The sequence below is a fragment of the Kwoniella europaea genome, chromosome 1, assembly GCF_036810445.1.
Source record: "Kwoniella europaea PYCC6329 chromosome 1, complete sequence".
NCBI lineage: Eukaryota > Fungi > Basidiomycota > Tremellomycetes > Tremellales > Cryptococcaceae > Kwoniella > Kwoniella europaea.
The window spans coordinates 7,880,955-7,906,983 of record NC_089487.1 but is presented as its reverse complement, the minus strand read 5'-3'; the positions used below and the strand labels follow the sequence as shown (position 1 = coordinate 7,906,983).

At 43.9% G+C, this 26,029-nt stretch overlaps 8 protein-coding genes across 8 annotated transcripts; 7 read left to right on the top strand and 1 right to left on the bottom strand.

Moving 5' to 3' along the window:
* Positions 1–790: 790 nt before the first annotated feature.
* Positions 791–3,640, top strand: V865_003000 (uncharacterized protein; the record flags this gene model as incomplete). The annotated part of the gene is made up of 1 exon (XM_066226799.1): positions 791–3,640. One exon carries the CDS (start codon positions 791–793, stop codon positions 3,638–3,640), a length of 2,850 nt encoding a protein of 949 aa, XP_066082896.1.
* A 1,423-nt stretch (positions 3,641–5,063) lies between these two features.
* On the top strand, positions 5,064–10,896 carry V865_002999 (uncharacterized protein; the record flags this gene model as incomplete). The annotated part of the gene is made up of 8 exons (XM_066226798.1): positions 5,064–6,066; positions 6,185–6,542; positions 6,609–7,040; positions 7,102–7,196; positions 7,246–7,464; positions 7,515–8,884; positions 8,946–9,166; positions 9,222–10,896. The coding sequence occupies 8 exons, from the start codon at positions 5,064–5,066 to the stop codon at positions 10,894–10,896; spliced, it is 5,373 nt and encodes a 1,790-aa protein (XP_066082895.1).
* An 888-nt stretch (positions 10,897–11,784) lies between these two features.
* Positions 11,785–13,214, top strand: V865_002998 (uncharacterized protein; the record flags this gene model as incomplete). Its single annotated transcript, XM_066226797.1, has 5 exons — positions 11,785–11,847; positions 11,905–12,153; positions 12,272–12,770; positions 12,844–12,977; positions 13,044–13,214. The coding sequence occupies 5 exons, from the start codon at positions 11,785–11,787 to the stop codon at positions 13,212–13,214; spliced, it is 1,116 nt and encodes a 371-aa protein (XP_066082894.1).
* A 397-nt stretch (positions 13,215–13,611) lies between these two features.
* On the top strand, positions 13,612–16,384 carry V865_002997 (uncharacterized protein; the record flags this gene model as incomplete). Its single annotated transcript, XM_066226796.1, has 18 exons — positions 13,612–13,713; positions 13,814–13,842; positions 13,929–14,046; positions 14,139–14,258; positions 14,313–14,423; positions 14,497–14,512; positions 14,594–14,611; positions 14,692–14,762; positions 14,838–14,864; positions 14,934–14,985; positions 15,064–15,166; positions 15,267–15,342; positions 15,415–15,455; positions 15,541–15,639; positions 15,731–15,785; positions 15,873–16,046; positions 16,108–16,301; positions 16,357–16,384. 18 exons carry the CDS (start codon positions 13,612–13,614, stop codon positions 16,382–16,384), a joined length of 1,434 nt encoding a protein of 477 aa, XP_066082893.1.
* Positions 16,385–17,026: 642 nt separating this feature from the next.
* Positions 17,027–18,926, top strand: V865_002996 (cytochrome c peroxidase, mitochondrial; the record flags this gene model as incomplete). The annotated part of the gene is made up of 9 exons (XM_066226795.1): positions 17,027–17,140; positions 17,226–17,478; positions 17,629–17,768; positions 17,886–18,115; positions 18,259–18,320; positions 18,387–18,486; positions 18,550–18,603; positions 18,675–18,758; positions 18,839–18,926. 9 exons carry the CDS (start codon positions 17,027–17,029, stop codon positions 18,924–18,926), a joined length of 1,125 nt encoding a protein of 374 aa, XP_066082892.1.
* A 698-nt stretch (positions 18,927–19,624) lies between these two features.
* On the top strand, positions 19,625–22,460 carry V865_002995 (aconitate hydratase, mitochondrial; the record flags this gene model as incomplete). The annotated part of the gene is made up of 5 exons (XM_066226794.1): positions 19,625–19,818; positions 20,061–20,169; positions 20,242–20,271; positions 20,365–20,570; positions 20,627–22,460. The coding sequence occupies 5 exons, from the start codon at positions 19,625–19,627 to the stop codon at positions 22,458–22,460; spliced, it is 2,373 nt and encodes a 790-aa protein (XP_066082891.1).
* An 814-nt stretch (positions 22,461–23,274) lies between these two features.
* Positions 23,275–23,544, bottom strand: V865_002994 (uncharacterized protein; the record flags this gene model as incomplete). Its single annotated transcript, XM_066226793.1, has 2 exons — positions 23,275–23,456; positions 23,523–23,544. The coding sequence occupies 2 exons, from the start codon at positions 23,542–23,544 to the stop codon at positions 23,275–23,277; spliced, it is 204 nt and encodes a 67-aa protein (XP_066082890.1).
* Positions 23,545–24,393: 849 nt separating this feature from the next.
* Positions 24,394–24,972, top strand: V865_002993 (uncharacterized protein; the record flags this gene model as incomplete). The annotated part of the gene is made up of 3 exons (XM_066226792.1): positions 24,394–24,550; positions 24,651–24,718; positions 24,796–24,972. The coding sequence occupies 3 exons, from the start codon at positions 24,394–24,396 to the stop codon at positions 24,970–24,972; spliced, it is 402 nt and encodes a 133-aa protein (XP_066082889.1).
* Between the last annotated feature and the right edge of the window lie 1,057 nt (positions 24,973–26,029).

The following is a 26,029-nucleotide window of genomic DNA, read 5'->3' as shown; positions in this document are numbered from 1 at the left end:
GTGCAGCTCGAGGAAGGAAGGCGAAGGAACAGATAGATATATGATTAGAAAGGCGAGATACATATACAGACTACTCATGAGACGTAGTGGAAGGGACAGCAAGAAGAGGAGATCAAGAAACTCCAAGCTGTATGTGATGCTACAGCATAAATAGATGGGTGGCCAAAATGACTATGAAAATCAAGGAAAAGAAGAAGGAAGAAAGAGGAGGTGAGAGAGAATAAAGCGCGACGGGGAAGAAGGACAAGTGAAAATGATTTGACTGAACTCTCCTGGTGCTGAGACGGGAATGGATGAGGATGCGCTGTGGTTCCTCCTCACTCGTAGATCAGATACTCAGCTTTGAGGGAAAGGGGTGAAGAAGATAAATCAGAAAGAAAAGAGAGAAAGAGGAAGAAGAGAAGTGACTGGTCCACTCACCTGCTTCTTGCTCTTGCATCTATCTGGGTGGACATCCAAAGTGGAGGAAGGATGCGAGGAGGGTATGGCCACTGGCGCACCTAATTCCCGTACTTGCCCTGAATTACGGGTGCCTATTAGCCGGTCCACCTTCGGTATATCAAAAAAGTTGAAATGAGCAAAGGTCGATTATATTCTGATCTATCTACATATCCATTCCGAAAGCAAGAAAGGCTCAGCACACAAGTAAGGTCGCGAGAAGATATCTATACTCGATATGGGAATGACAGGCGGTATATGACGTGAGCACATTCTCCGTTCTGATGTGCGGTCAGGCTCTATCACTCTGGCTGATGGTGTTCTCTGATTTTGCAGATCAAGTAGATGAACGATGTCTAGTAAGGTCAAAGTCGTTACTTGTCTAAGTACGACTCTGAGATCCACGCCACTCCTTCGGCATGCTCTCTCTCTTGTCAGTCCAACAAGACATTCAAGTGGTACCCAGTCTACCTCAGGACATGATCCTAATTTACCTGGATGTTCAAAATGGTTCTCATCGACTTCTTCTCAGTTGACAATACCTCAGCGAACATTCTTCACTTCGAACCATGACTCATCACCTTCCCAGCAAGTCACAAAAAGACTGCCTCCCATACATCAAAATGAAGAGGACGTGCATATACACAAAACGACATCAACACCTCATTTACCTCTCCCACCTCGATTACCTTATTCACCTAATTCATACCCCTTCAAAAGACATATGGAGATCCTAGCCCTCTCACTATACTCATCTACGGCCGACGAATCATGGACGATATATACATCCTTACATCCTTCGTTGAGACAGTACATCCCAGACGAAACGTTCAAATCCCTCATAGGCCATCAGGTAGATCACCCTGAACAGCAAAAAGCCTGGAGTAGGGTTAGAACTCTATTGAGATTGGCGAAGAAATGTAGGATGTCCTTGAGTGAGATTGATCAGAAGGATTTGATAAGGATCATCAGGTTAGGTCTGAGAAGGTATAGAACAGAGTACAATAGGAGTAAAGAAGGTGAAAGTGAAGAGGATGACATCTACAAATTGGTTAAGAGATTATGGACAACGCTAGAGAGCAAAATACCGTTAGATCAATTCCCACATGAATTGAAGAGAGGGTGGTTGGGATTACACTGGAGAAGGGTAAAAAAGTTGGGAAAGAAAGGTAGAACTACCCAAGAGGAGATCAGTGATCAGATCATAGATATAGAAGAAATGGTCATAGATATGGTTAAGAAAGGAGCTATAAATACTTCTTTAGGGCACTACATCGGGGAGATCTTGATATCTTCGAGCGGTAATACCTTGGATGGTCTCGAACGCTCTATCAAGAATCTGACGTTGTGTATCGCCCAAGGGGTGAATATGAAACACGCTCATCTTCACAAGATAGTGAGAAAGTTGGACGTGGTATGGTCAAAAGAAGGAAACGCCGTAAACTCAGAACACTTCATTCCCTCTATGTTAGAATCATTAAACATCGACCCGATCTCTAACACATCCCGCATACTATATTCAGCATTAGATACTTCGACCAGAAGAGCCAGAACGAGAGTACAAAAAGCTTTGGACCTTCTAGAAATTCATCAATCAAGTGTTGGAGGACTGATAGGAAGAGGGATTTCAGTATCTAAATCTACTGAAGGAGATATCTTGTTCAGGTTAGACACAGCTATACGTTTACTTGAACTTGCTCTTCAGCAGAAAGAAGGAGATTGTGGGGCATTAATCTCATCATTAACTATTGCTTTACACCACGCGAAACGGTCTACACCTCATTCATCCTCTTCAATACAAGAAATCGACAAACTGATCATTCGATATGTCAGATCATTACATGAAAGTCAAGTCATACCCCAACTGTCGTCCGAGTCGATCATCCCTTTATTTAAATTGATCCTTTCGGTCTTACCTTCATCAGAAGCTTATATCCTATCAAGGAAAATTTACCAACACTCCCGGTCGACTACTCCTCTGTTCAAATGGTCACTCAAGAACTTATACCTATGGCAAAAGTTATTCAGATATTCGCTTACCTCGCCGAATCTGCACTTACATTTCGCCTCTCGGCTTTACACCGACCTGCTGGCCGATGGATTATCGATTCGAAGATCAGACATGTTATTGTTGATCCGTTCGATAGGTATGAAATCCAGTCCATCAAGGGCAATATTGTTAGAAAGACATATAAAGGATTATCTATGGTCCGGAAGCTATGGTCCCTCCCTTTCACCTCTTGTTTTAGCTTTGACTCAAGGATTAACACATGGTGGAATACAAGATACGGATTTGGCATTGAATTTGACTGAAAGGTTGTTACAAGATCAACCTATCCCACTGCAGGTGATGGAAATCCTGGTTTACAACTTGTCGAGATCTACAAGATCACAAGATAGGATCAGGGTATTCCAGCTTCTACAACAGGTCAATGGGAAGGAGGAGAAAGCTATCAGGATTTATAATATCGTATTATCAAATCTCATCAAATCGTCTTCTTCTCATCAAAGGGTCTCGAATGATGGAGTAGAGGGAAATGCCACGCTGAGTCATCAAGAGACTTTAGCCTATGCCATATTCCTATACAAGGAGATGATTTCCAAGGGGATCAAACCTAACAGTAGGATCGTATCGAATATGATTAGAGTGTTACTAGATTCGGGTCATTTGGATTCGGCTTTGGATGTATTCAAAGCTTCGATCGATTCGTCTTCTACTGGGGATAGAACGGGTTTCAGGATAAAATCGAATGTCGTCGGAAGGTTGATGGTCAATCTTGTCATGGTCAATAGAACCACGGAGGCGAATCAAGTAGAATCATCTTGGAGAAAAATCAACGAGAAGTCTGAAGGAAAGGTTTGGGATAAAGGTGTAATTGGAGCTAGGATATTGATTGATATAAAAGATGGGAAAGAGGTTGATATGGATCAAATTATGAGACAAACAGGTTGGAAAGGTAAAAAAGGATTTTTGAATTTTTTACAAAGTCTCAGACCACCTCCGTCAACTCCGCCTACTCTCACCCCTGCATTGGGGAAAGACCGAGTGAATTCAGAGAAGAGAGGAGAAGTAGTGATGAATCATGATGATGGTAGTGATAAAGGTGTAAGGTTCACTTGGGATCCGAATAGAAGGAATGAAAGAGATAGCGTTAGGGTGGATCTTTGCATGTCATCGGAATTTGGTATGATATATCATTAGTATTGATTCACTTGTTGTATAGTATCGCACATTCATACAATGTATCATCGCATTCTCATACTAGTCATCGCATTCTCATACTAGTGCAGGAAGCGAGATATGCAGGTTGCGATATGTAGCTGACGAGACTTGGTGATCGTATTTGGTAGTGTTAACATCTGCATCACGACAGCAAGGGATGTGTGATGTTGCAATAAGACCGCCGGTCTCAAACGCGTTTGCTTGTGCATCACCAGATATCTTGGATGAGTTATCGGATCCGAATTGATTACCTGAACACGAAAAAGCAGACGTCGACTTGTGCTATTGCTAAGAGCAGGGCTAAGGGTGTTACGGCGTAAGCTGACTAAGTGTTATGTATATGCAGCGAATCCAGTCCAACCGGGAATGTCTCTATCGGAAGTTACGGACGCGACTGTTGTTCCTGAATACAGGTTGCATAGGAAATGTTCACGTTTTTCAGAGTGGTGCACTGTGCGATGAATCCTCAAGGCCGCCGGATCCACTCAATCACTCAATCACTGAGTGTGTATCTTGTTATGGTTTTGTATCTTGTATGTTGACATGGACGTGTATGCTATCTTGACCATCACCAATATCGAAGAGTATAAGTGTACCAATAAAAGGATACGACCAATGGACACAAGAACGAACACGGATATTTCAATGAAAAGTTATCCAGTGCCACGAGTTTAATGATCCACCACCACCTTTGATCACATACATATACATTGTAGACATATACACCTTCACACTCCATTCATCATCAAACAACATCAAACATCCTTCAAAGTCAACACCTTTACATACTTTTCATATCTATCTAATTAATCGACTACCACAACAACAGTACGATTGGGTGGCATTCTCATCAGGTGCACGAAACGGGTTATCAAGCTGCATCTCCACACCGCTTTCACCGAGAACCATCATCCTCAATCAAGGTTACAATCACAACAAGCTTAACAACCAGGAAAATTTTGCTCAGAACCGATCAAAAGTATCAGTAGGAACGACTGAATCAAAGATAATTGAAGATCAAAGCTATACAACGACGTATCCGTCCAAAGTGACGCTCGGGTACCGCGGTGGTCTGTGAATAGACAATCTACACATCCCTACCATTTGCCGATGTCGCTTCCACAGTGGGTTTAAGAATTGCTTCCTACGTCGCTCCATCTAGTCTCGTCAAATCTTCTCAAATTGCTTGCTCCGATAGAAGATAAACTTGATTGTAGGATAGCTATAGAGTAGTTGGTGAGTGTCATACACAGAGTAAGCTATATCAGTTGAGAGTTGACCGACTTGAACGGTAGTAGATCTATATCTTCACAGCCCCCCGAAATAGACCGACACAACCATTACATTCATTTTAATCACACTCATTACTCATTACTCATCGCTCAATCTATCTCAAATCATCATGTCGCATCTTGACCCCTCTTATCCCAATAATCCATACGGGTCATCTTCATCTTCATACTCTCTCGACCCATCCTCATCCACCTCCCGATTAAATCCCAATTCCAATTCCACAGCCATGATCTCTTCCGGTCAACCTCAACGCTCATACTTGAACGTAGATGATTCTGAGGGAGAAGAAGAAGTGTTTGATCGACATTCGATTGATCCCGAATTGCGTCTCAGGACCGTTCGTACCGCTCATTCAGTGTTAGCTGAATCGATCAAATCCGAGGCATTAGCTGAAAAACGAGCAAAGCGGAGGACACTGTTCAAAAGTATGAGGAGGAAAGCTTCTGGTATAGGAAGTAAGAGGAGAAAGACACCGGTGGTTGAAGAAGGGATTACGGAATTATCAGAAGGTTCACAAAGTAGGAGAGATACTCAGAGTACGATACATACACCTCCGATTGCCCAATCAGAGTTCGGATCGCCTCAGAAATCTGTACCCACCATAGAGGTCACCCCACCACAACCATCGTCTGAACCTGGACCAAGTCTGACAGAAAGGATCAAAGGTAAAGGGAAGGCGAAAGCACCCCCACCACGAAGAAGTGTATATGTCAATATCAACCTTCCCCGCAATCTCCTTAATGTCAAGGGTGATCCGATAGTTCGATATGTAAGGAACAAAGTTAGGACTTCCAAATATACTCTAGTCACTTTCATACCCAAGAACCTCTTTGAACAATTTAGGAGAGTTGCCAATATCTATTTCCTCTTCTTGGTGATAATTCAACTATTTAGTGTGTTTGGGGCACCCAACGCTCAGATTGGTATGTTGCCCCTATTGGCGATATTGGGTATGACGGCGATCAAAGATGGGATAGAGGATTGGAGAAGATCAAAATTGGATGATCAAGTGAATAATTCAGCTACGACGAAATTGGCTGGTGGTTGGAGGAATTTTAATCAGCCGAGGGATCCGAGGAATTGGCTGGAAAGGTTGTTCAACATTGGATTAGGTGAGTTATAATTTTTACCTTTCTGCGGGCCAAGTGATATATGCTTGGGTATGAGGAGAGCAGATTAGGAACAAATGTAAGATGTACTTGACAGACATTGCGCTGACATTTTGTATAGCCCCAGGCAAAACGTCCAAAGGTGTTAAAAAGCTGCGAGAGCGGGAAGGAAGTGCAGGTAATAAGATCATGATGGAGGATAATCAGAAATCATGGGATCAAGATCCACAGGAAGAACTAGATGTGGTAGTGGTGGACAAAGAATCTTACCCTCTTTCGACGATGCCTTCGACCGTCATCCCCTCGCTCAATATCACCGAATCGACTACGCCTGATCTACCGAACGACGAGGGTTTTAGACAGTCTTTGATGTTGAGGAAAACTTCGAGTCTGCCCAGTATGGCGTCAAGGAGGAGTAATGGTGTTGTCGATTGGAATAGACCAACTTCAGGGAGTGTTCAATGGGAAAGGACTTTATGGTGAGTAAAAAAGAATATCCTATTGTAATCTCAGTTGGTCTGATGAAATCGTTGGTGATGACATAGGAAAAAACTCGAAGTTGGTGATTTGGTATTGCTACGAGATAACGAGCAAGTACCAGCGGACATCATCGTTCTTTCCACTTCCAATGCCGATAATCTATGCTTTGTCGAAACGAAAAACCTAGATGGAGAGACCAACTTGAAGATAAGAAAAGCATTGAGAGCAACTTCGTCGATATCATCGGAAGAGGACCTGGAACATGCTAGATTCGTGGTGGACTCTGAGCCTCCTCATGCCAATTTGTACACATATAATGGTGTGCTTCGATACACCCCAGCGGATTCTTATGGTAAAGCTGAAGAACAAGCTGAAGGTATAACCATCAATGAATTGCTCTTGAGGGGATGTTCTATAAGGAATACAAAATGGGTTATTGGGATGGTCGTTTTCACTGGTGCTGATACCAAGATTATGCTCAACGGTGGTGATACTCCGTATGTTCAGCTTCGTTTAGCCGTTCGATGTCGTAAGCTGATTTGTATGTCACCTCCATAGCTCTAAGCGAAGTAAGATCGAGAAAGAAACGAATTTCAACGTTATCATGAATTTTGTTATCCTGCTCGTCCTGTGTTTAACAACTGCTTTACTTCGTAAGTGGAACCACCAATGTGGCAAGAAAGAATGCTCATAGACCTATAGACGGGTGGTACCGTTCACTTACTGGGACTAGTGCGGAAACATACGAGCCTGATGCCGAAGCTAGCGACAACATTTACCTTGATTCGGTCATCATTTTCTTCTCCTGTCTTATCGTATTCCAGAATATCGTACCGATCTCGCTATATATCACTGTCGAGGTGGTGAAAACGGTTCAAGCGTACTTCATCTTTCAGGATGTCGAAATGTACTATGAACCATGTGAGTGATACGAGATTCGCGGATTGAAGCTGAGCTGACATGCACCTCAGACGACACTCCATGTGTACCCAAAACTTGGAACATCTCCGATGATCTTGGTCAGATCGAATATGTCTTCTCCGATAAAACCGGTACGCTGACTCAGAACATCATGGAGTTCAAGAAATGCTCCATCCAAGGGAAGATCTTCGGTGAAGGTTTGACGGAAGCTATGATGGGAGCTGCGAAAAGAGACGGTCAGGAAACTGGTCCTGCTATGGAAGATCAGGAGGTGGAATTAGCAGGACTTAAGGAGAAGATGCTCAAGATGATGAAACATACCATTCGAAACCGATATCTCCGAGAAGACAAACTCACTCTCATCGCTCCTAATCTAGTCGATCACATGGCCAACCCGTCTGATCCCCTCCAGCACCATGTCATCGATTTCTTTCGAGCTTTAGCTATCTGTCATTCAGTACTCTCCGACGCTCCTGATCCATCGAAGCCTCACGAACTGGACTATAAAGCCGAATCACCTGATGAAGCTGCTTTGGTCGCCGCTGCTCGAGATGTCGGATTTCCTTTCATCAACAAGAATAATAACTACCTAGACGTTGAAGTTATGGGTACACCTGAACGATGGATCCCATTGAAGCTACTCGAGTTTAACAGTAGTAGAAAAAGAATGAGTGTTGTCGCTAGAAGTCCTGATGGAAGGATTATACTCTACTGCAAAGGAGCGGATAGTGTGATATACAGTCGACTTGATCCCAACCACGACGAGAACCTCAAGCAAACAACTTTGAAAGATTTAGAAACTTTCGCCAACGGTGGTTTGAGAACCTTGTGTATCGCTTATCGAGAACTGTCCGAAGCTGAATTTGCAGATTGGTCGAAGAAGTATGATGCCGCTGCTGCCGCGACTGTCGATAGAGAAGGAGAGATTGAAAAAGCTTGTGAACTGGTTGAACATTCCCTGACTATACTTGGAGCTACCGCGTTGGAAGATAAACTGCAAGAAGGTGTACCGGACGCAATTGCGATGCTACATCGTGCAGGAATCAAATTATGGATTTTGACTGGGGATAAATTACAAACTGCCATCGAAATTGGATATAGTTGTAATCTCCTTACGAACGATATGGAAGTAATGATCATTTCGGCAGATTCGGAGGAAGGCGCAAGAGCTCAGATCGAAGCTGGTTTGAACAAAATCGCATCGGTAATTGGTCCACCACCCACCACTCCTGCTTCGGGCAAGATCATGAACCCTGGGATGAACACCTCTGCGACGTTCGCTGTAGTCATCGATGGAGAAAGTCTAAGATACGCTCTTCAACCTAGTCTGAAAGGATTGTTTTTGAGTCTTGGTACTCAGTGTTCTGCGGTGATTTGCTGTAGAGTTTCACCTTCTCAAAAGGCTTTGACCGTTAGACTTGTAAGTGCAATCCCTCATATGGGACAGAGCAAACGCTGAATGATCGAGATGCTATATACAGGTCAAAGAAGGATGTAATGCCATGACACTCTCGATTGGGGATGGTGCCAATGACGTCGCCATGATTCAAGAAGCGAATGTCGGCGTGGGTCTGTACGGTCTAGAAGGTTCTCAAGCTGCCATGTCTGCCGATTATGCTTTCGGACAATTTAGATTCCTGACTAGATTGCTGCTCGTTCATGGGAGATGGTCATATGTCAGAGTGGCCAACATGCACGCGAAGTGAGTAAACCTTCTCTCAATGTTTGTCACGATTATACTGATCAACTGTGTTTAGCTTCTTCTATAAGAACGCTATCTTCACCATATCGATGTTCTGGTTCCTGATCTTCAGTTCATTCGACGCGACTTACTTGTTCGAATATACCTTCTTATTGATGTACAACCTCTTTTACACCTCTCTTCCGGTCGCCGTATTAGGTACATTCGATCAAGACGTCAACGCTCGAGCAGCTATGGCATTCCCTCAGCTGTATAAACGTGGAATAGCCGGTGTGGAATATACTCGAACTCGATTCTGGCTTTATATGGCTGATGGATTATATCAATCCGCGGTGATATTCTTCGTGCCCTTCTTCTGTTATGGAGGTGGCGAAACCTGGTCTTCTTCCGGTAGAGATACCAACTGTCTATACGATCTCGGAACAGCCGTTGCAGCTGCTGGTGTCTTGGCTGCAAACTCATATGTCGGAATCAACTCTCGATACTGGACGGTCATCACTTGGGTCATCATCATTGCTTCTACTCTTTTAGTCTTCATTTGGATCCCGATATATTCCTTCTTAGCCGTTTTCCCATACGCTGGAATAGTGGAAGTGATTTATCCAACTTTCACATTTTGGATGACGATCGGTATGACCTGGGCTATAGCCGTCGGACCGAGATGGTTGGTATCGGCCTTCAAGCAATCTTACTTCCCTAAAGATTCCGAATTGATCAGAGAAGCGTGGATCACCGGTCAACTGAAACGTGAATTAGGTATTAGACGTCGAAAGGATAGGAAAAGGGATAATAAATTCGCTGGACAGGAAGAACCTAGTATACCATCACCTCAGAAATCGAAATCGAAAGGTGCACCGATCAGACAGAAGAGTCTAACGGATCATTTCTCATTCCAATCGAACTATACCGATGTGGACGACAGGGAAAGAGGAGCTTATCAGGCTGCCATGACTTTTAGTCCACAGAAAGATTTCTCGCGATCACCCGCTATTTCCGTTTCGCTTTCGGATGATAACAATCCGTATGGACCTGGATCTGGATCGGGTACTCATACACCTAGAAGTATGTTTTCATATCCCCCTTCACCCAATCCTCCTCCTCAACAACAACAACAACAACAGTATTCACAAAATTTGATCAATTTCCAAAATTCACCTTCATCTTCATCCTCGAGATATGATGTCAATAGACCTTCATCGATGTTGTTAAGACAATTATCTGATCCTGGTCAACCTTCACCTACCTCAAGAGGTTTTGACTTACGACCACCGGATGATATTGGTATGGGTAGAAACCAATTGGTCACTCCTGTGTCTAGATTGTCATACACTTCACCAAGCGTATTTGATAATGTAGATGATGAAATTAGAAAAGAAGTCAGAAGATTATCGAAAGATTCATTCAATATCAAGAGAGCTAGTTTATCAGGTGAGAATTCACCTGTTAAAGGTGACTCATCATCACCGACCAAACGAAGGATGAGTTTACCTCTTTTTTCACCTTCTTCTGGTACCACGAGGGGAAATAATAATGAATCGACGGACATCTACGAAGAACCTGAACCTGAAACTGAGCCTGAACGGGATTTGTTCGCTCCTACCTCGGGTTCTTCAAGAGATCGTCATGAATATACGAATGCTAGTACGGATAGAAGTCCGACGAGAAGGAATGGGGATGGGGATGTTGGGAAATCACCGAGGGATGAAGGTAAATATGGTTATGCCTTCTGAAATTAGTCTCTCCGAAGAAAGACGAAGACGAAGAGTGATGAGATGAATAAAATCATAATACTGTAAATGATACTTTAATATATTTACATTTTTGGTTATTTGGGTTATTGGACTTTTCCCCCTGGATACAGTAGTGCGATAATACTTAGATTCGATACATACATATAGTATACAAACAGATATCAATCACCTCTTGCATACATCAAGATCATGCGAATAGTAGCAAGATCGATGAATCATTAACCCACCTGCTTTTTTGTATAAAATAGAATAAATATAGGAAATGAATGATATTTATGCATCTATGACAATGAAATTTGCCAACTTTCTTTTTTCTCTTTTTCTTTGAAGGATAAAACGTTGACTTGACATGATATTTTGAAACGTGATGCGAGATCGTTTTGAGGTTTGAAGAACATATTTTGGAAAGACTTGGAGCTTGGTTCCTTAAATCATGATAGGGGAAAGACAAGATGATAAGTATGAGTGCACAGATCGACTTGTAGGAGGTTTAGTCGAGCATCTTTTGGCCCTTTAAGCCTCTACCTCGCATGAACGAGGATCCAGTAACTTCATACGCACGGATGATAACTTACTAGTAGCAGTGAAAATACTGGAATACTGGAACACTGGAACACTGGGGAATTTCAGGAACGGGGAGTCACTATGACTATGTAATGTAATAGGGGATGACGTCAGTGACAAACCAATATTCCAGACGTCACCTTTTTCACTTGCAATTGGTCTCGTGCATGTCGCTAGTGAGCCTATATAAATGCTATATGACGTGCTGAAGATCTTTTCTCTTTCTTCATTCTACAGAGTATACCAATACATACCATACCCCCATACTATTCTTAATACCAATCGCACCGCCAATCGATCAACATGTCATTCGTCAGACCCGCTACTGCCTCTATGAGACTCGCAGCTGCTCTACGGGCAGTCATCGTAAGTATTCATCCCCCGTTTACTTCTGGTAGCTGACAAGTCAACTGTACAACGTAGCGACCTCGAGCTCTCCCTAAACGAGTCACTCCAATCCCTTCAACCGCCTCGAGAGGATTCAGACGAACTTACGCTACCACCCCTTCTGCACCTGAACCATCAACCACTCATAACACACTCCTCTTCGCTGTACTCGCTGCTGTACTTGGTGTTGGAGTAGGAGGATACTTCTACCTCAAACCTGTCAGAGACGTCGCTGCTATTGCTCATGAGGGAGTGAAGAGCGCTAAGGAGAATGCATCTCAGCTTGTGAGTATACAGTGCAATTCTTGTCATCTGCTTCGACCGATTTCTACTGTTATCCGTCATTGTGTGATATTTCCTGATTCGACGTTCAACTGAGCTGACGATGTCTCCTCTTCCGCAGTCTACTGGTCTCTCAACATACGCCCAAGCCGTCCTCCCACCAGGAGCTTTCGCCTTATACCAAGCTCTTGACAAACAGGAAGGTGGTATCGCCGGTTTCCTATCCAAACTCAAGGGTAAAGACCTTGATGGGGCCTTGGACGAGTTGAAGAACGTTGGAGGTGACGATGCTAAGAAGATAATCGAGAAGATCCAACAAAAAGTCAAAGATGCTAAAGGCAAGGTTGAAAATGTCGATTGGAAATCTCTCGCTACCGAGCTTAAAGATGATTTACCTGCTTCTGCACAAGGGTTGATCGCTGTCATTGCTGGAAAGATCCCGGATAATATCAAAGACCTTGATTTCGACTTTGATAGTTTGATTAAGAAGGCTAAGGAAGTTGGTGGGGATCAGTTGAAACAGGTTGAAGAGAGTGCTAGTAAGGTTTACAAGGAGGTGGAGAAAGCTAGGAAGGAAGGTAAAGATCAAGCGGATGCTTTCTTAAAAGGACTTAAGGAAGGTGAGTAGTCAACCTGATGACGGGTGTGATGGTATGCGTGGTCTGTGAAGCTGACATGCTGAATATTCTGCAGCCGCCCCTGCCGATGTTGACTCCCTTATCAAACAGCTCAAAGAAGCTGCCAGCAAAGCCGGTCTGCCCGCTGATACTGCCGAAGCATGGTTGAAGAGTAAAGCCAAAGATGGTAAAGTTGATGCTGAGGCTTTGGTAAGTTATCTTTCTGTTCTTTTCCCTGCTCTGCTCGCGTAGCTAATGTTTGGGACGTCTGAACAGGCCAAACAAGTTGAATCCCGACTCAAGGACGCCGCTCAATATATCCCTGGGGAACCTAAGGACTTGATCAAGCAGGTCGAACAAGTTTCACCTTCTTTGGCTAAATTGTTACAACAGGCTTTACAACAGGCCGACGTGATTGATGAGAAAGGTAACAAGAAGAAGCAATAAACGCTTTCACATGGCGTAGTTGAACTGTCGGGATATAAAGTAGTGTAAAAAGAAATGTGTAGCTTATATGATAAATAGTATACAAATACATATGTAGTAGAAACATACAAACAAAGATGAAGTGAAACGTGAACAGGAGAAGAAGAAATCATGCATTTGGATCTCATGCTATCATCAGATCCGTCGGAATTCATCGCACAACCCAGTGATCGTCATTATGACGAAAATAAAACATGTCCCATTGCTATTTGTGCATCTTGTCTCAGTCTATCACCGTATATATCAGATTAATCTGATTTATAGAGACTGATGCCATCTTCGACTAAGCTCTCTAAGTTGTAACATTCAAACAGAACGAGATCACACGTCCTAATCCGATTGCAGGAATAATAACAATATGACATCGTTGTTCGACTTTGGATCCAAGGTAGTCAAGGAGATCAAACATGAGACTGATTCGGAAGCTCATCAATTATTGAGGAAATATATCGATGATAGGGTGAGTTGGATCGAGTGTCCCACCTTTCTACGCTCGCTCCCCCTTCAAATTATAGATGCAAGGTTTGTAGTTGACCACAGGGTTGCGTTGGGGTATGTAGCAAGATGTCAACGAATCTGGACCTACGATGTGAGCTCAGGCATATCGCGTTACATGTACCCTATCAACCCATCTACCCAAAGAAGATAGCTAATATGGAGGGACGGATGATACAGCCCCGGTATTCTACACCCGGGAGCAACAGGCGTAACGTACTGTACCGACCGAGCGATGGCCAATGGATATTCTTACGATGATGATCAATGGGCTAATCTAGGTCAAGGTGCACCAGAGGTGGGTCAATCCTACCTTACACAGCACGAGTCATGGGGTTACTTGTATCTGTGTGGGTGCTATCCACTTATATGGGATGTTGTGTGTTATAGGTCGGTCCATTACCTGACGGACCACCTCGACCTCAAACGATAGATCTGAGTCAATGGGGAGATGAGGTCAATGAATATGGACCGACGACGGGGATCAAAGAATTGAGAGAAGCTGTTGCTGTGAGTACAGACGATCCTACAATGATACTTAGCGGTGCTGATTTACACCCACAGGAATTATACAATGAGGAATATAGACAAGACAAAGAATCGAAATATACTTATGAGAATGTTTGTATCACTCCTGGAGGAAGAGCGGGTATGGCAAGGTTGGCAGCTGTTATCGTGAGTGATATATTCATCCCCGAGATGTTTGAGGAGCTAGCACTGATGCTTGCAATTGTGCAAATTCCAATAGGGGGATGTGTATTGTGGTGAGTTATCTTCCTCGTGTATAAATTGGTGTATCGTTAGCAGGTCATATAGCTCGTAATTGACTTTGATATGGGAAATAGGCTATCAGATACCTGAATGTAATTCCGATTTCCTTTCCATCCCAGCGATTCTGCGCAATTCAGTGGCGACACACTACAGTATTGACTTCCTTGAATAGATACGACATATTCAGAAGTTTTGTCGGTCTTTAAAAGACTTATACCTATACCTACCGCTTTAGATGCCAGGGTGAGCTATATCTCTCAGCAGACTCGTATATGGGAGTAGGGCTGCTTGACTGACTGGAACGTGTTGATGAGGTAGGATAAATACAAGCTAAATTTGGGACAAGTGAGCATACCCTCAACTATATAGTATCGTATTACACCGTATGGTTGATTAATCGGTTATGATATCTAGTTGAAAAGGGAGATAGAGAATTTGAATCTTAGTGTTGTGATAGCTTCCAATCGTAAGTTCACTCCTCGATGTAGCATTCTGGATTCGCATCCACCTCTAGCACCTCGATACTGACGTCTCATTGATTCAGCTCGTAATCCCACCGGACAATGTATATCAGGAGACGAATTGCGTGATCTCGTACATCTAGCTAGGGAGAAGACGACGGTCATACTAGATGAGTTTTATAGCTGGTAAGTACTGCTTATTTCCTTACCCACTTACCGAATGTGAAAATCGAATGATTGGATGTTTGGGGCTAATTCGTTATGTTATATTATTTGTTGTTGTTAGGTATCAATATCCTGATGATCCGAAGGAATTGGGTACCAGCTTGAGTGGTGCGAGATACGTGGAAGATGTAAATGAGGTGTGTGTGTGTTCGGACGGCGAAAGATCAGGAAGAGGGGACTGTTGATAGACGATATTAAATTATATGTAGGATCCAGTAATCTTGATTAATGGTTTAACGAAAGGATTTCGGTAAGTACGATGACTGTACTTTTCTTCTACAGTATCTTATGTTATCTCGCTCAAAATGCACCAGGCTGACCAACGTGTTCATTAGATTACCCGGCTGGAGAGTATGCTGGGTAGTTGCTCCTAAGAACGTGATAAGTGCTATCTCTCAATCTGGCAGTTTCTTAGATGGAGGTGCATCGCATGTGTGAGTGTTCGTAGCTATATTTTCAAAGTGAACATGTCTGCTGTCCATCGAGTAACTCGGTATTCACTGGCTAAACTGTTCCTTGTGACAGATTGCAGAAAGCCGCTATACCTTTATTAGATTACAAGAGAGTTCAACAAGATAAGGCGAGCCAGACAATTCTTTCATACGCGAAGACAATTGTACCTGGTATACATATAAGCTTACCTACCTTCTCCTCGACTGACTTATAGATATCACTCCAGAAAGCTTTCCGGATCAAACGAGACCATGTACTCGATAGATTAGAAAAGATGGGATTAAAAGTTTCCATACCGCCCGTAGCGACGTTCTACATATGGTTAGATCTGAAAGGACTGGATAGTCCTCTCAATAACGGTCTGACGTTCTTTGAAGAGCTATTAAAGGTAAGTATAGCAATAATTCATCGAGATCATAAGCTGATCCGACTTGGTTGGGTGGAAAAAGGAAAAGACCATTTGTGTACCTGGGATATTCTTTGATATTAATCCTTCTCATCGACGTAACCTGTTTCATTCACCTTGTCATCATTTTGTAAGACTTAGCTTTGGACCAAAGTTGTCGGAGTTGGATAGAGGGTTGGATGCGATTGAAAGATTGTTGAGGAAGTATAGAGAAACACCTCATTTGCTGGGTACCGAGTGAGTTGGGTTGTATTTACATGAGGTGTAATTGCTGATTGAGCTTTGTGGATAGCTTTCAACCTTCTCCTATGAGGAATTGATGTGTTCAAAGGACAAGTATAAGAACAGTTGCTCGTTTGGATGAATTGTGCATGTATCTACCAGGTTAAGTTACTCCATGATTTGTATCTGTGGACGACTCGGTTTCTCGTTTAACCGGGTTGTATGATAATGGAAGGGATTATTTAAGCGAGTGATCTGATTGGATGGCCCTGCCAAGCCATATGCCATCTACTCAACCACGGCGATTGATAGCAGAGTAACTGTGCATCGTTGCTTACTCATCATACTACCAAGTCAGCATCGAGTCGAGTCGATCCTACATCCCGAACACAGTACAAGTCTGACTCTATATATATACAAGAGCAAGCAGATCCGGTGAGCATTCAGTCTGCATTCACGGAATATCACAGAGCAGAGTCAAAAAGTGAGTTTAGCCTAAACTGGTAGGGGTGGGAATGGGGAGGGGAAGGGGTTTCCGTAATGACGGTGTACCATAAGGGAGCGGTGTACTCGAATCTTTGATCAGGTGACACGAACACTTGATTAACGTGATTACATGAGTCCCACTCTATACCCAATCAGATTAAGCCCATTTCCCACTTCATCGTCTCTCCTCTTGGTTGTCTATATAGCAAAGACTAACTTGATCTGCTCGTCAAAGCATCGTAGCCCAAGTCAACATGTCATTCCGAACACCCCTCCTTAGAACAGCCTGCGCCAGGAGAGCAGGCCAATCGGTCCAACTTAGAAGTCAAGTAGTGAGAAGGAGATTCGCATCGGGTGGTCCAGAGGTTGTAAGTGTATTTTCGTTTCACATATCCACCCATATGATACTGTACGATGCATATGCTGACTATACTGGTGGGTATTGATATATAGTCCCCTCCTCCACCTCCACGATCATCCTCTGTACCATACCTCCTCGCAGGTGTGGGTCTCGCCGCGGCAGGTGCAGCCTACCTGTTCTACGGGACTGACGGTACACCAAGAGAAACTGCCAAAGAACTTGAATCAACAGCTAGAGGAGCTGCTGCCGCCGCGGAAGGTAAACTGGGTTTGAGACATAGTCAAAAGGATTATCAAAAGGTTTATGATAGAATTGCGGAGACTTTGGATAAAGAGGGTTATGATGGTGGGTTATTGTTATCTGTCTCCTTATCTCATTGTCTATCGAATATCGCTGTTCGAGATCAATCGATGATCTCTCTTACAGTATCAAACAATACTGCAATGTCACCGTACTGGTAAGATATTGATAGCTGATCCTTCTCCTATACTATAGACGGATCCCTCGCTCCTGTTCTGATAAGATTAGCATGGCATTCATCGGGAACATACAACAAGGAAGATAATACCGGTGGATCCAACTATGCCACTATGAGATTCAAACCTGAAGCTGAACACGGAGCCAACAACGGATTGGTAAGTTCTTAGAGGTTTTTTGTTTCATTCCATTTCTCCTTCGTGGTCTTTCGCTGTTTTCACAGATGAGGCATGGTGTGCTGACTATAGGATGGTATATTCGTATATCGTGTATAGGGCGTTGCAAGAGATCACATGCAAAAGATCAAAGATGAATTCCCATGGATATCCTACGGTGATCTATGGACTCTCGGAGGAGTAGCTGCCGTTCAAGAATCAGGTGGTCCCACCATTCCTTGGAGACCTGGTAGAATCGATGGTTTCGAACATAATGTAACTCCCGACGGTCGATTACCTGATGCTTCTCAGGCTCAAGATCATTTGAGATTCATTTTCTACAGAATGGGGTAAGTAGATGTATATCCGATTTTTCCACGTATCCCAACCGTTACATCATCCCTTTTCCTGTCTCAACAGACGTTTTTGGTCCTAGCTATAAATTTGAATAAGTCACTTGCCAATATCTTGCTTACCCAATTCCCGATAATAGCTTCAACGACCAGGAAATCGTGGCTCTTTCGGGTGCTCATGCCATGGGTAGATGTCATACCGGTAAGTACATATTCTTACTGTTCTTCTTCCCTCCAACCCGAAACTGATTCTTGATTTTGGAACTAGACCGATCCGGTTTCGAAGGTCCATGGACTTTCTCACCTGTCACTTTCTCAAACCAATACTTTACTTTACTCGAAGATGAACCTTGGCAATGGAGAAAATGGTTAGTTCGAACTCCATAACAGAATCGGAAACAGTGCTAATATCAGTTCCTTTTACTCTGTAGGAAAGGTCCTGCTCAATATGAAGACAAGAAGACTAAATCACTCATGATGCTTCCGTGAGTTGTTAAAACCTTTCGAACCCATCTCATTCACTATAAGACTGACTCACGCGTCTCTCTCCACCCAGCACCGACATGGCCCTTGTCAAGGACAAGTCATTCAAGAAATTTGTGGACATCTATGCCAGAGATGAAGATGCTTTCTTCAATGAGTAAGTCGTGACTTTCACTCACCTTGATCTCATCCACTTCGACTTTTATCATCACGCTGATATCCCTTCCTTTCACACAGCTTCTCCAAAGCTTTCGCCAAGCTCCTCGAACTTGGTGTTCCTACCGCTCAATTCGCTGGTGAACCTTGGAAGATGGGTAGCGAATAATTTTTCTGTTCAAATATTCGAGATCAATACAAGTGTAGTGAGAAGTGGCTAGGGGATATTGGCGTAGAGTGGTTTCGATATTTTTCCTTCCTGTCTTGGTTTCAATCGTTTTCGTATCACTGTTTCATAAGAAGTAAATAAAATATGCAAGTGCGTATCTTCGAATGTCGACCATCATATGATGAATGCCTAGTCCGAAATTCGGGTCTTGTCATCATCTCATCCCATCTCCTCAGTAGACCTGGATGAGTTGGTTGTGGTGCATCGCATCTGTCTGAACAAACATCGGCTATACACGACCTTGTAAAACCGAAGCTAGTGTGATAATATACCATGACGTGTTATTGATTTGATTCCGGCTTTGGTCGGATTATTGCGGTTATATGACGTGTAAATGAATTGGCCTATGAGAATTCAAGGATTACTGCTGTTTGCAGTGTTTTATCCAGTTTACTGCAGTTTTGGTTGCTCCTCCTTGGAGTATCAGCGTATCACCGTATAAACTCTCTTTGTTAACGTGTCCACTTCATTTTTACATTTCTCTTTCTCTTCCATCAACTAACATCTTCAAAAGAGTTATTCCTCAATTGTAGCAAGCAATTCATCTGACCTAGAGGTGGTCGATCATTGTTTATATACTCTTTACCCAATTCCTCTTATAACCTTTTTAACCTTTTGACATACGCCCACCCACCAAAATGTCCTCCTCAAGATTCTTAGTCAAGGGGGCTCAGTCCCTCTCGTCATCATCTAGATCATCAATGTTGACTAGATCCATGGCTACTCTTCAATCTTCTATCGGTGACAAGCAAGTCCCCATGTCTAACCTCGAGAAGGGCAAGTTCGTAAATTACGCTAGAATCGAGAGCAATTTACAAGTTGTTCGACAAAGGTGAGTATTTCCCTCGTTCATTCTTTTCTGCGTACATGTATGCCTATCCTCGTGAGAGACGATATAATGGGAGGAGGAGACGAGGCGAAGCGAAGCGAAGAGGAGACGGATGGTGGCGAGTTATGGAGAAGATGACAGAAATATCAATTCTCATTCGTCAATCTTACCGGCTCCACTCCCTTATCGGCCTCCGTTTCCACTTATTCCCACATGATATATACTGACTGATATCGATGAAACAGACTCAACCGACCCCTTACCCTCGCCGAAAAGATCGTCTACGGTCATTTGGATAACCCTCACGAGCAAGATATCGAACGAGGTGTATCTTACCTTAAGCTTAGACCTGACGTGAGTCATTTTTACCTGTACGCCTAGCTGAGCCAGTCGCTGATTGTTCTCCCCATCTTCCCATGATTATAGCGAGTTGCTTGTCAAGATGCTACCGCTCAAGTGAGTCATCCTCTTTCGGGGCATTTCCCCGGTGCTACGTCATTTGTTGGATCACATTGACTGACCTGTCTGTGCTCTTCTTTTCACCCTTAGATGGCTATCCTCCAATTCATGTCTGCCGGTCTCCCTCAAACAGCTGTACCAACCTCTGTACACTGTGATCACTTGATTCAAGCTCAAGTTGGTGGTCCAAAAGATTTGGCCCGAGCTATTGACATCAACAAGGAAGTTTACGACTTCTTAGCTACTGCTTGTGCCAAATACGGTATCGGTTTCTGGAAGCCTGGTTCCGGTATTATGTGAGTATTCCCCTTTCCGATGTATCAAATCGTGTCTAATTCCATCATTTTTACAGCCACCAAATCATCCTCGAAAACTACGCTCTCCCAGGTCTCATGATGATCGGTACCGACTCTCATACTCCTAACGCTGGTGGTCTCGGTATGGTCGCTTGTGGTGTTGGTGGTGCCGATGCTGTCGATGTCATGGCTGGTATCCCTTGGGAACTCAAAGCTCCTAAGGTTATCGGTGTCTACCTTGACGGTAAGATGAGCGGATGGACCACTCCTAAAGATGTCATCCTCAAAGTAGCTGGTATCCTCACCGTTAAGGGTGGTACCGGTGCTATCATCGAATACCACGGTCCTGGTGTTGAATCTCTCTCTTGTACCGGTATGGCCACCATCTGTAACATGGGTGCTGAAATCGGTGCCACTACCTCCCTTTTCCCTTACAACAAGCGAATGGCTTCTTACCTCCAAGCTACTGGCCGATCTCAACAAGCCGCTTACGCTCAAGAGTTCAACCACAACTTGCAACCCGATGAAGGATCCGAGTACGACCGAAGAATCGAGATCAACCTTTCCGAGCTTGAACCCCACATCAACGGTCCCTTCACTCCTGATCTTGCCACCCCTATCTCCAAATTCGCCGAGGAAGTCAAGAAGAACAACTGGCCAGAGGAACTCAAGGTCGGTCTTATCGGTTCATGTACCAACTCTTCCTACGAAGACATGTCTCGATCAGCCCACATTGCTAAGGAAGCTGCCGACCACGGTCTCAAGACTAAATCCATCTTCACCATCACCCCTGGTTCCGAACAAGTCCGAGCCACCATTGCTCGAGATGGTTTCGTTGACACTTTCGAGAACGTCGGTGGTGTTGTCCTTGCCAACGCTTGTGGTCCTTGTATCGGTCAATGGGATCGACAAGATGTTAAGAAGGGTGAAGTCAACTCTATCATCTCTTCTTACAACCGAAACTTCACTGGCCGAAATGATGCCAACCCTGCCACTCACGCTTTCGTTGCTTCCCCTGATCTCGTCACTGCCATGACTTTCGCCGGTTCTCTCTCCTTCAACCCCTTGACCGACTCTCTCAAGGGTGCTGACGGTAAAGAATTCAAGTTCTCTGACCCAGCCGGTCACGAACTCCCTGCTAAAGGTTACGATCCCGGAGAAAACACTTTCCAAGCTCCTCCTGAGGATGGTGCTTCCGTTAACGTCGCTGTTTCCCCTACTTCCGACCGACTCCAACTCCTCAAACCTTTCAAGGCTTGGGATGGAAAGGATATCATTGACGCCCCTGTTCTCATCAAGGCCAAAGGAAAATGTACCACCGATCACATCTCTGCCGGTGGACCTTGGTTGAAATACCGAGGACATTTGGAGAACATCTCTCAAAACTGTTTGATCGGAGCCATCAATGCCGATAACGGAAAGGCCAACGAGGTTTTGAACCAGGAGACCGGTGAATACGGAGCTGTCCCAACTGTCGGAGCTTACTACCGAGACCGAAACATCCCTTGGGTTGTTGTAGGAGATGAGAACTACGGTGAAGGATCATCTAGAGAACACGCCGCTTTGGAACCTCGATTCTTGGGTGGACGAGCTGTCATCTGTCGATCATTCGCTCGTATCCACGAGACCAACTTGAAGAAACAAGGTATGCTCCCATTATGGTTCAAGAACCCTGCCGATTACGAAAAGATCTCTGGATCCGATAAATTGTCGATCGTTGGATTGAACGACTTCAAACCTGGACAAGATATCAAAGTTGAGATTACCCACAAGGACGGTTCCAAAGATTCATTCTTGACCACCTCATCCATCAACGAAGGTCAATGGGAATGGTTCAAGGCTGGTTCAGCTCTTAACAAGATGGCTGCTGCTGCCGCTGCGAGACAATAAAGAATTGAATAGATCTGTTTCTATTCGTTCTTAGTTGTTTTCTCTTCCGGTACTTTAGGTTGTCTGAATCTCAATTGTTCAATTTAGTTTAGCATGATATCATCCAATTTATCTTCAATAAGCATCTCTTCCGTTTTCGTTTCGATTTGTCTCTTCCCTTTTTGCTTTCTGTTTGGTTCTGGAAGAAGTTTTGAATTTCGAGGCTGAATAAAATATAAATCAATATCTTATTTAATGTTATGCCAATGAAAAATATGATTCAAACTTTGGGTTATACGCTGCGTCCTGTGTTTGCATCAATTAACAAGCCCATTCGGTTTGAATCAGAGATAAAATAGGGGGGTGGGAGAGAGATCTGGGAGAAGAAGCGAAAGTGAGCAGGAAGGGAGAAGACACTGGGGATGGACTGGGGATGGATGTGGGAAAGAGTGAGATGAGAGAAAGAGGGGAAGGGTGATGGGAGAAGAGGTGGAGGGGTAGCGCCCTAAGATTCGAGTTGTAGATCAAGACTGACGGCAGGCCAAAACTCAGTAGCAGAACAGAGACATCTAATCCTATATTGGCATAATATCGATTCAGTCATTATTTGAGATTGTGTCTGAAGCAAGAAATACATATTGACATTGATGCATATAGTGACAATCTCATACTTTGGACATGTGAAGAAACGTCTACTACAAAATCAAGTCTACTGAACTCCGAATACTGTGCATATCGCCCAAAAAACATGTACTTAGTACACCTTCTCCACAACGTACAATACTGAATGAGGTAATGCACTCACGCTCGCACAACGTACACATGATACAGTACACTATTTCTTGCCGTTACCTTTCTTCTCATTCTCCTCATCCATCTTGGCTAGTGCACTAACGATAGCAAGCGCTTCGTCGTTCTGATCCATCTCCCATGGTTTCAAGCCGTAACTAACACAAAAGCTGGTCCAGCCTCCATACGATTTGACTATTGCCCTTTCGGCAGGTTGGAGGTGTGGTTCTGCGTCACAATCAGACTGATTATTAGCTTGCCGTAGAGTAAGGAGAGAAGATAGGGGAGACTTACGAAGTCCGTCACTCGCTGGCATTTCACTCGCTTTATATTGGGTAGAGAATCCAGTGTACAGTGTGATGGTCGATGAGAAATTAGAAATGAATGGAACAGTCAGATAACAATGATACGTTGCATGTTGTTCTTGGTGTTTCAGCGTTGCGCCGCGTTCATCCATGTTCAGGAGTCTCTCAACGCCTGGGCCACAGAAGATTCGAGGTGTGAGGTCCGTGTGCCGTGTGGTGCTACACGTTCAGGACCCAGCCTCCTTCTCTAGACAACCATCAATTCTGCCCCATTTTCACTCTCAATAAAACATCGTGAACGAGGTAGGCTTCCTTCGGGTCACACACATCATATGCGACATGACGAATCCGGCTTTTGCTGACTGGCATCTACAAAGACTATCTTGTCAAGTCTTATATATCCGGAAGATCCAAAATCTAAAAAATGTATTGTGTCTAGGTTGGCAGGCGATACTCCGGAATAGGCAGATATTGAATTAACTCATCCTTCGGACTTCACGGTGACACTCGCTCTTTAGGTCTTCAAGTGGCTATGGCATCACGGGAGAATTTGGCCAAGCAACTGATGGTGTTGAAGCGGAGTCTAGATATCGATTATAGAGCGACCCAGGATTGGACTTTGGCCTTCACTCGTGATACTCCGCTTACCTATGAGGCTAATATCAATCGAGATACCCTTCTTCATGGTGAGTACATATATAAGGGAAGCATATGGTCAGATCCAAGCTAATGTATATTCGCTCTGCAGATACCATACAGAATCTTTGCACCTGGTAGCGCTACGTCGTCCAATACAAACTATACTCCAGGAATCGGCCTATCGAACTCCTTCGAGCCTCTAAAATCGTTTCGACGACAGGATGCAAAAGCCGCAAAATTATTCCGCGGACATCAAATGTAAGAAAGAAGAACAGACTGCTGAGGAGGTTGACTCAATGGTCTTTGATACTTTGAGCTGGGAAGCTATCAAGTTTCGGGATCATATGCATTCTGGACGGGGTCAAGCTTTCCGTGAGAGTGAGACTCTGAAATGGAAAGCTATCAGAAGAATGAGTTGAGTGACCTCTTATATCAAAGACATTCGATAGTCTTCGTACGTACGCTGATGTATTTCAAGTGCGCGCGTATGAGCTGTTAAAAGTAGTGCACGCTGGCAAGAAGCTCTTACCATTCTTACCTGATCGAGTGAGCCCAACAGAGCCTTGGCAGAAGACAGAATCAGAGATCTGCTATAAGGTGGTGCAGGTGGATGGAGTGTGCAGCTATCAGATATAGAAGCTTGGGTTCCTCTCGATCACAGAGCTCTCGGTGTTCCCGATACAGATGAAGATAATAGTAAGGATGTACCTGAAGACGTATTGAAGAGGTTATATAAGGATGATGCGGATTATCTAGCTAGTATCAATTCAGGAGTAGTACTTGGCGAACAATCATCTTGATCAGCTTTGTGGGGATATCACCAAGATGATTGATAGTAAGATGTCCACTCTATGCATATTCCTCCACGTCTTTTCAGGTCCCTGAACTCTCATCTCTGACCGATTATAAATCTTCTCATGAGGGATATCATTCGTGGGCGAAGTGATGTGACTTGTGCTGAACTCGGTTGAATCGTTAATTCGCATCATTACACCTGCTACTTGGAGAAAGGGAAATATCACTCACTCAAGCCGTAAGCGTTCTAAAATTATCGACGATTTTTGCCTCGGCTCCTCGAAATTCATCTGAACTGGGATCCCATACGAGGTCGTTCATCCATAAACGCCGAGTGACCTGTTACTGTTTCTTAAATACTCTGGTAGGAGAGGACATGGGAGAGACTGTGAAATTATTAGATAGTTAGCTATGCTCTGCAACGACTGAAATACGTTGCGCATTAGGATGTGAAGGGTAGTCAAAAATGGCTTACGTTTGCGGTGAAAGTGCAAGTATCGATAACTTGCTCTGATCTGATCTTGCCGAAGAAGAGTAACTCGGATGCGTGCTGTGCAAGAGATAACGCACGATGATTTAGATCTTGACAGGACACACCGCTGTGAAAAGCGTGTTGGAGAAAAGGCGGAACGTCCAGGTGATAATGAAGCCTTCGACAGTCAACGTGATATACAGATTCCAGATCCCAATAATCTCCCTTTCTCCGAATGATACTCATTTTCACTTCGGATACAGCCTGGTTTCTGGACAGTCTCTGGGCTATCTCCCATATCGCCCAATCTAGATTTGCCGTAGTTGAAATCCATGGATCGTTTATAGGACATGTCTGTCGCTGTTGACGGCCCCATCGCCCGGTCACATGGCCACAGACTCCCTCTGCTATTGACTCATCTTCAAGTTCAAACCATCGTTCAGACCAGCGGGAGTGTTGACCATCATAATCCATCTTGATGAACTCGTCGTTTTCGTTAAGCTTGGTAAGCGATGTGTCATCGTGGACGCGAATGACCACTTCCTCTCCTAGCATTAGCTGTCGTATGGTTGTTAGGTTGAGCATTGCGG